The following is a 9,881-nucleotide window of genomic DNA, read 5'->3' as shown; positions in this document are numbered from 1 at the left end:
AGCACTGCGAGTGCTGCTGTGTGTAATTTAGCCATGTGACATGTATGCTGACGATGCGTCTAAATTATGCACGCCCTTGAAACTGCGTTCACATGCACAGACACTCCTGCATTGACACCACCACACCCCCGTTAAGATCGATCACCCCCCTGTCACCACCCACTAACGGCACATCCTGTCACTCATGCTTGCTGAGCATCTGTGGGGCTGATTCAGACCCGCTCGCAAGCACTATGCACTCGCAAGCGGGTCAATGGTGGGGTACTTCGCACGCGCCGCGCATGCCGCGTGCGTGTGCAAGCCCCGGAGCAAGTGAGAAATTCACTTGCTCTGGGGCTCGCAACAAACGGGGCGGCTGTCGATGTTAATCCACAGCTCGCCCCGTGTTGTAGGCGGGAAGGGGGGTGGCTGGGCAAACGGAGGCATTCCTGAAGGAAAGCCTGAAATTTGTGGGCGGCCCTACTGACATCACACGTGATGTCAGTAGTTGAGCTTCCTGCTCTATTGGAGCAGGAAGCTCACTGGGGCTTGCGGGAACGAGACCCTACGTCAAGGGTCTCTCGCAAGCCCGATGGTCGCGACCATCACCTGGCCGCTCGCTATAGTTGTGGGTGGTCATCCACATCTTAGCGATCGGCCAGGAGGCCGGCTTTTTTAAAAAAAGCGGCCACCCTGATTCAGAGCGAGCGCTCGCTTTTTGCGAGCACCTCTGAATCAGGCCGAGTGTACAGGGTGTGAACGCTTCCCGATCGCATGGACTAGTTCGCTCACGCGCATTGTGTCTTCTACACATGCGCAAATTGCAAACATCGGCAGGCTACATGTGAACGCAGCCTAGCGACCGGGTCTGAATCAGGCCCTTACTTCAATTCGCTTGTTTTATCTTTTTTTGTCTGTGTTTCCCTACTCTTATTCCATATCCACATTATATTGTCCGACTTTACTATCAGCATTGCTATGTCTGTCTTATGGTATACTGCTCAAGTTTTATCTGTTTTGTAAATTGTCATGTCCACGCTTAAGATAGGGCCCTGGAATGTAGGAGGCATCTGACACTGACAGCAGCTGGGAGGAAGGGTGTGAGAGTGATCCGATGTCACCACCAGCCTGGGGCTTCTCCACTGCTCCTGTCCCCGTAACACAGGTACACTGGGCCAGTGTCGGACAGGGACATAAAGGGCCCACCAGGGGAATGCAGTGGTAGGGGCCCATTCTTAAAGAGTGTGGTTATCCTTCATAGGGGGTGTTGCCAGCCACCACAGATGCTTGGCTAACCAATGGCAAATCTTTATATTGAAGGGAGCCAAGCCCCCATGCTGATCAGTGTTCCTGGTAACTGACTGTCTAAATGAATAATAATCTATAATTTAAGGTCTGGAATCTGACACCTAGAGGAGGGGGTGGGCCTCCAAGCAGTGGGGCCCACCTGGGATTTCCCCTATACCCCTGTGGGCCAGTCCAACCTACACTGGGCTGTGGGGCAAATGTATTAAGCTCTGGAAAGTGATAAAGTGTATAAGCTCCTAACTGTAATTTTTCAAACTCGACTTGGCTACCTGAGTAATTCATCATTGCTCCGGCGCAGTGACAGCTGTCCCCACAAGCCGCTTCACTGCTCCTTTTCGGAGAAGTGAATCTTTTCACTGTCCTTTCCTTTCATAGCCCCGACGTCCAGCGGATGGAGCCGGACAGGGGCAGAGGGATCCGAAAGGATCCCTCATCACAACCCAGACCTCCTTCCCATAGGGAAGGAGCGAGTTGCGAAGATGGCGAATGCTCCCGCAGTCAAGCTCCAAAAAATAATATTTTCGGAGCTTGATGAATTCTGTCCCCATACTAGTGTATGGGGACAGCGGGCTATTCCACAAAAGGAAGGTAAGTATGAAATATCTGTGATATCTCCTACTTTACCTTCTTGATGAACGGACGATAATTTAATTTTTGCAATTGCAGGTGAAAATGTGCTTTTTCACCTGCTTTTGTGAAATTAAGTGATGATGAATAGGCCCCACAGCATGTAACATGACAGGAGCTGAGTGGCTGGATGTTTATCACTCTCCACTTTATCACTTTCCAGAGCTCAATACATCTGCCCCATAGTTACCCACCTTAATCTCCAGCAGCCACCTGGGCAGGACTCTCTCCCAGTGTAGTAGCACTATGGTGGCAGAACTTTGCCTGATGTGTCTCCTGATCTCCTGTCACATGTGTCGGTCATGTTCTTTTCCACATCTACCCTGTAATTTCTGATATCATCCTTTAACCGTGACCCATATGTGCTGTATGGGGGATAATCTTAGATTAGTTTGTTTTCAGTTGAAAATGAGAAATACAGTGTAACTGTGCGTGGGGGTTAGTGCTGAATAATGTCCTGACTGAGCTTCACGTATGCCTCAGATGATGACCACAGCGCTTGTTGTAGCCCTTACAGAGGTGTTAGGCAGAACGTTACCTCTATCATTTGGCTGCTGTACCTTAGCCCATTTGCTGTGTTTATTATGCACTCATCTTATACCTCAGCAGGATTAAGGCTGTATACCACTTTCCTGTAGAGAAATTAGTGCTGTCTGGAAATTAATGATTATAACTAAGGGCCTGATTCAGAGATGAACGCAACTACAAATTGAACGCAGATCGAGCGATTGTTTGCCATTGCGCATGCAGCAGTGCGATCGCTGTGCGTTCACGCAGACCACGGTGGCTCATTGCAGATTGATTGACAGGAAGTGACCGTTTGGGGGTGGAGACAGGGGGTGGTTAGTGAAACGCAGGCGTGCCTGGCCATTTGAACGCTGTTATGTTGGCATGCATAAATTAGCCACTACAATTGCATACACAGCTCTGCGTGGCTGAAGAGCTCCCTGGCCTGCGGCAGGTCAGACCTGCCACAAGGGTAAAATGTCCGCCGATGAACTTTGATGTTACAGATGTCTATGTAGGTATGCGTAGACGCATGCAGGTGAGAAGGCAGTAGAGGGCGCCTTTATGCTCGGATGATCTTTGCTAACATTAGCATATTTTTGCAAATGCTTTGCGTACGGAAACGCAGTTGCGATCACATTAGAGTCCGCCTCTGAATCAGGCCCTAAAACTTTTTGTATCCAATGCAACATGCTGTGTAAAGTCCCTCCCAACCAGGCCCCCTACAAGTAAGAGGCCTACCTGCAGCCTAGGCACCTGCACACTCTCCTCTATCCAGTAGCATGGCCAAGATACAGTGAAGATCAAGCCATACCTTGACCAGAAGCCGGACACCAGAGTAACATGAGGTTCAGTATGGCTGGGTAGATGGTGCCACTGGGTGTGGTAAGGCTGGGTTAAGGATGTTGGGAAGTTCAGAAAGGCAGGGTGACATGGGGGTGCAGTAAGGATGGGTGCAGGGTGACATTGTTTGCTGTATGGCAGAGTGCAGAGTGAAATGAGGTGCAGTAGGATGGGATATGTGGGCAGGGGCGACTGGGCAGTGGTGCAGGGTGCCAAATGCCCCCCGTGCCATCCCATTTTCAGTGCCTTGGGCAATCTACTGGCACCTGTTGACATCGTTACATCATGTCCCGTGATATTTTCCTCCATGCCTGTCGCCATTGAGCATGGTAGTCTGTAGACCACTGCCTGTAATGCTGCACTATTTGGCAGGGCACAGGCATGAAGGGGGAGTTCTTTCTCCCAAGCAGCCAGATGGCTCAATAATTTTTTTCTTTTCCAGCACACATGCATGACATCATGACATTTTGCTGTGCCGTGCCACCAAAGAGTAGATGAGCCGTGAAGAGGAGCACAGGCAGAAGACCGATAAGGAAAGTATTGCTTGCTGCTGGAGATACAGGGGAATGGAACCGTATGGACAAAAAGGAGATTGAGCTATGGATACAGGAGATAGTGCTAAGGGAGAGGAGATGGATCTGGGGACACAGGATATGGCGCTTGGGGAGTTGACATGGCACTGGGGACACAGGAGATGGTACTGGGAGAGGAGATGGAGCTGGGGAAACAGATGTTGCTGGGGAGAGGAAATGGAGTTAGGGATACAAGAGATGGCACTGGGGAGAGCAGATAGAGCTAGGAAAACATGAGAGCACTGGTGGAGAGGAGTTGATGCTGAGGATACAGGAGATGGCACTGGGGACACAGAAAATATGAAGCTGGAGAGACACCTGGATGGCACTAGAGAGACATGTGGATGTTGCTAGAGAGACATGGGATGGTGCTGGAGAAGTTCTAGTGAGCTAGTGCTGGAAAGATACAGGGGAGGGGGCTGTTGTTTAAAACACACATGGGGATGGTGTTCAAGAGACACAGGGAACTAGTGCTGGAGAGACACATGGGGGAGGAAAGGGGGCTGGTGCTGGAGACACAGAGTAGGACCGTTGTAGGATTAGAAGAAAAGGCTGGTGGACAGTTATCTTCAGTAAGGCAACAATTCGAAATAAATAATATTACTGAAACAAATGGTACCAAATTAGCAAATATATTTCATTAATATAAAATTGCTTGATCAAGGAAAGTCACAATTTGCCTTGTCCCAAAACCTCAGTTACTATGTATGATTTGGTTGAAACTCTGATGCATGATGATGAAATTGTCTTTATTCCTACGCAAACAGGCGGCTTTCAGACCATGTGAACTCTTACATGAATACCGACGCAATACACTGCCTGTCCAGGGAGGATCAATTCCTTCAGAGGTTCCCTGTTGCAGAGAATAGGTAAGAAAAGACTCATTCACAGGGGATACAAAGGGGTTGCAAAAAAACAGAAGTGACAAGGACCATATTATAACATTTCTTATTTCTTAACATCGCTATTCGTGGCAATAAGAAACTATAGATTACCTGGCTGTATCACTAATCACACACACACAGGTACAGGGGCTCTGAAAGGAGTCTATCCTTGTGATGTGTAAGAAGTGAAATGATTGCAAAAGCAATCTGTGCGTCAGCCATTGCCGGGGAGGGTTCTGGGAGTATAGTTATGTACTTATCCCACCTACTTTGGTGTTGGTTCCACCTACAGTTGATTAGTGCCGTCCACATGAGGCCATTTCTAAATAAATTTCCAGGGCCACCTTCAGTTCCCAATCCGTCCTGCATACTGATGTTTAATGCAAGTGTCAAATGGCGCTGGTTATAGCACATGTGACGTCTTTTACATCTCCACTAAAAGCCAGGTGTGTGTGTAACTACTTACCAACATTTTTTCAACAGGAAAAGAAAATAGAATAAAAAAGAATATATTACACTTCTAAACATACGCTTACCTAGTGGGGAGCCTGGGTCTCCGTATAGCAACTTGTCCTGGCAGCTGATGTCCAATTTGTCAGGGACTGTATCTGAGTGGGGCGGAAGCAGAAGTCTATCTACTCAGACCAACTCAGGCTGCAGCAGTCAGACAAGGAGATGTTAATGTCCGCAAATTAGTGTCCAATCAGTGTAATAAAATTAGTGTCCAGTCAGTGAGGAAAAGTAATTGATGAATCACCTACGCGTTTCAACGCCTCCCTGGCGTCTTTGTCAAGGTACTTCCTGCGCCTAACACCGCAGCTCTAAAGACTCCAGCCACCAGGGTAAATTACCACACGGAGCCTTAAATATCCCGGTGCAAGTATTATTTGTACATCAGACTTTATAAATGCAAGGTGTATAATACATAAGGGGCTACAGCAGAAAAAACTTTTTATCTGTGAATAATAAGCTCCCTGAACAAGGGTAGAGCCTTGTCCTCCTCTAAATATTGGAGATTCTGAACATTTGCATAAAGGACACTTTATCAGAAAGACCTACCAGTTATATCAGGGGTTCCCAACCACGGTCCTCAAGGCACACTAACAGTCCAGGTTTTAAAGATAGCCATAGTTGAGCACAGGTGACTTAATTAGTACCTTAGTTATTTTGATTTAACCATCTGTGCTGAAGCATGGATATTACTAAAACCAGGACTGTTAGTGTGCCTTGAGGACCGAGGTTGGCAATCACTGAGGTATATACTAACTGCAGCACTAGTATATACTCAGAGGAGTAGCGTGGAACCATGGCACCTGGATAAAGTGCATGTCATAGCGCCCCCCCACCCTGTACTAAACTGTGCTAGTGGGGTATGGCCAGCCTGTGGGGGAATACTGAAGTGAAGAGAAAGACAGCAAACAGTGTCAGTATCACGCTGGGCATTGAGGTCCCATTGGGGGAATAGAATGCTTTAGTGATGCACCATCTGATATTAAGGGGTAGCTCCTTTGGCACTGCTTTATTTATGTATACCACCTAGGATCTAACTTTTATCTCCTTTGAAACATTGTTATCAGTCAATAGAGGAGATTGTATTATATATATTCTGATCATTTAACTTAAATTGACAGAATACATGTGCTACAGTGAGATTCCACAGGGTGCACAGCTTATTACTGCGATTACGGCCAAAAGCAGCTGTCACTGGAGTATGAACACCTATAGGGAACTCCCTTCTCAGCTATGCTCCTACTTCACAAATATACATTGCACCTACAGTATATTAATGTGAGTACTACTAACCATGTCATGTTCTGTCTACCACCATTATTATTATTCCAGGTCTCCTAATATTTTTTTAAAATCCGTAACGTATTTAGGATATAGAGCAAACAAACCGAGATAATACTAACTGGTGGCCGTCATACTAGATCAAATTGGAGACAGCGCCATCTGTTCACAATATACAAAATTTATTTAGATATATGAAAAGGATAATTATAAAAACCGAGATAATACTAACAGGCGTCCGTCATACTATATAGCGCCCCATGAATTCCGGAACTCTGGATGGCACCCTCTGTCCATTTTGGCGCCTGGAGCTCATGCTCAACTGGAACCACCCTCGCTACTCCTGTATATACTAATCTGTTGGGGAAAGAAATTCAGTGAACATCTGAGAATATATAGACTGTTGAGCATTATGTGTGCCAGTCACTGTTGTAGACAGAGGAATATGATGCAAATGTGCTGGACTTTATATACTTTTGTGATTTATGTGCTTTTTCGTATTAAGGAGCTTATGTATCAAAGTTTGATGTGAGATAAAATTGTGAGATATATATCACCAATCAATCAGCTTCTAACTTACATCTTGCAGGCTATGTTTAAGAAATGATAGTTTGGAGCTGATTGGTTGGTGATATATATTTCACAATTGTATCTTACACCAAGCTTTGATACATATGCCCCTTAATGTTAGTGATTATATGCTGTTTTAATTTTATATTTTAGTAATAAATATTTAGTTTTTTGATACAAAAAAAGTATCTTGTGAACATGTCAATTGTGTTCACTCCCTGGTTAATAAACTGCCTTTTATTTTCAGCTGTAAAATAAATAAGATTATTTGTACTGACACCTATGTGTTCTTTTCAATAACTATTTGGTATTGTTATAAACTGAGTGCCCATGTGATAGGGTATACAGATTGTAAGCTCCTCTGGGGCAGGGACTGATGTCAATGACTGAAATGTTCTATAGGAAGCACTGTCTAATATATGTGCACTACATAAATAACTGTTAATAAATAATATATAAATGAGATAAAAATATTTTTTTTAATAACATAGGTGACAAACATAATTCAATATATATCTTAATTTAGACCTTAATATAGATACAATTTAATCTGATCAATCCAAATTGATAAAATTACTCCCATCCCATAAATTAGGAAACCCCTATTTAATCCAGTGCTAATTGCACACATGCTATTGATGTTACATGCGCATAGGCTTGCCCAGCATACACCATGTATGTAGCACAGGGATATGGGCAGGTAACTGCCACTGATGGCACATGCCACTTTTGAAAGCTGCAGCTGCTGTCAGGGCAACTGGGCTGTTTACTTTCAAACCACTGGTGGAAGAGTGACCGTTGGGAGCCAGGGATGAAGAAGGCCGCCATGGAGAGGAGCATCGTTTCTATCAAGAAGCAGATGAAGAGGTTCAGGAAGCTATCATCCAGCTCAGAGGAGCTTAGCAAGAATGGATATGACATGAAGTGGAGCATCATTTCCATCTCCTCCGAGGAGGAAGAGGTGAAGGTCTCCATCAAGAAGGGGAGGAAGAGATGGAGGAAGCTGCCATCCAGCTCAGAGAAGAGCAAGACCGAACATGACATAGAAAGGAGGGTCCTATCTGACTCCTCTGAGGAGGAAGAGGTGATGGTCTCCATCAAGAAGGGGAGGAAACTATTATCTAGCTCAGAGAAGAGCAAGCGACATGACAGCAAGAGGAAGATTATTTATAACCCCTCTGATGAAGAGCAGGAGGTTGCCGTCAAGAGACAGAAGAGATGCAGGCAGTTGTCATCTTGCCCAGAGGAGAAGACCGGACATGACAGCAAGAGGAGGATTATTTCTAACCCCTCTGATGAAGAGCAGGAGGTTGCCGTCAAGAGACAGAAGAGATGCAGGCAGTTGTCATCTTGCCCAGAGGAGAAGACCGGAGATGAGAAGAAGGAGAAGAGCAAAGAACATCACGTAGATGCAGAGAGAAGGGGTAAGAGAAACTCATACATACAAACTGTTTTCATACAAACACTGTGAATGTCCTTTGCTAGGCTGAGCTATAGTAGACAAGTGCCGAGGCTTCTATTTCTGTTACTATTACTTGAAAATACATTTACATGTATTTATTTACAACATATTAAGTTTCTTGCATCAAAATTTAATTTAGTGGTAATAATGGTTAGTAATCAAAGAATGCTTATCAATGAAAATATTTGTATTTATTAGTAATGAGGTGATGCGTTATATCTGGGCTTAAACATTGTGCCCCAAGGACTACAACCAAACTATTACATATTGTGGGGAGATGTAACAAACCTTGGAGAGAGATAAAGCGGAGAGAGATAAAGTGCCAACCAATCAGCTCCTAACTCATTTTTCAAACACAGCCTGTAAAGTGACAGTTAGGAGCTGATTGGTTAGTAATTTATGTCTCTCCACTTTATCTCTCTCCAAGGTTTGATACATCTCCCCTAAGAGTATCAGTAATATGTAAAGCACCATATACACCACATGTATTACTGTGCACTTTGGACCTCATTCGGAGGCGCTCGCAAAATGCGAGCGCTCGCTCTGAATGAGGGCGGCTGCATCCCCTGGCCTCTCGCTAGGCTGTGGGTGGTTGATTGTCGCGATGGTCAAGACCATTGCGACCTTCGGAGCTTGCGAGGAGACCCTTGCTGTAGGGTCTCCTCTACCGCAAGCCCCAGAGAGCTTCCGGCTCCGTTCGCATGGGAACACCTCCGTTTGTGAAGCCACCCCCCGCAACGCCTACAAAACGAGGCGAGCGGTCGATCACCATTGACAGCCGCCCCTTTTGTAGTAAGCTCTGGAGCGAGAGAATTTCTCTCTCGCTCCGGGGCTTGCACACGCGCAGTGCAGCCGCTGCGCGTGTGCAGAGGCAACCATCGACCCACTTGCGAGCTCTCAGGCGCTTGCGAGCGGGTCTGAATAGGACCCTTTGTCTTTGCCATGGAGCTGCTCTTTTGCATCAGAGACAAATAAGAGCTCTGGTTTGGAGTAATGATACTCAGGTTAAGGGCTCAGTCCACTTAAATGCCATATACTCGCAGGTGCGAGTCATCGTGACAACGGTCGCACTTGATGGCAGCCCGAACTCGCATAAAAGTGCTCGCAGACGCATAGTGAAAATTTGTGAAAAACTCCTTCAGGGGAATCTGACACTTCATCGGAAATCAGAAGATTCTCTTCTGTGAGTAACGCCTCCATAGACTTAAAGTGGTTTACACCATCTGAAGATGTAAACTAATGGCGCCAAACTCCAACATGATTTGCTTTTTGGAATTTGGTACATAGGGGCCAGATCGTAGTCCTCATTGATAATAATGGGGACTGTGATCTGCAGTA

At 45.7% G+C, this 9,881-nt stretch overlaps 1 protein-coding gene across 1 annotated transcript in view; it reads left to right on the top strand.

Annotated features, from left to right (window-relative positions):
• Window positions 1-7,892: 7,892 nt before the first annotated feature.
• Window positions 7,893-9,881, top strand: part of LOC148526531 (protein kinase C delta type-like) — a 39,498-nt gene continuing 37,509 nt past the window's right edge. Inside the window, exon 1 of the mRNA XM_088470165.1 lies at window positions 7,893-8,505. Within this exon, the coding sequence (XP_088326291.1) occupies window positions 7,893-8,505 (613 nt within the window). The remainder of the gene's footprint in view (window positions 8,506-9,881) is intronic.

The sequence above is a fragment of the Taudactylus pleione genome, unplaced genomic scaffold, assembly GCF_031769625.1.
Source record: "Taudactylus pleione unplaced genomic scaffold, aTauple2 ptg000095l, whole genome shotgun sequence".
NCBI classification, from domain to species: domain Eukaryota; kingdom Metazoa; phylum Chordata; class Amphibia; order Anura; family Myobatrachidae; genus Taudactylus; species Taudactylus pleione.
The sequence above is the reverse complement of the archived record's forward strand: the minus strand, read 5'-3'. Positions and strand labels throughout refer to the sequence as shown.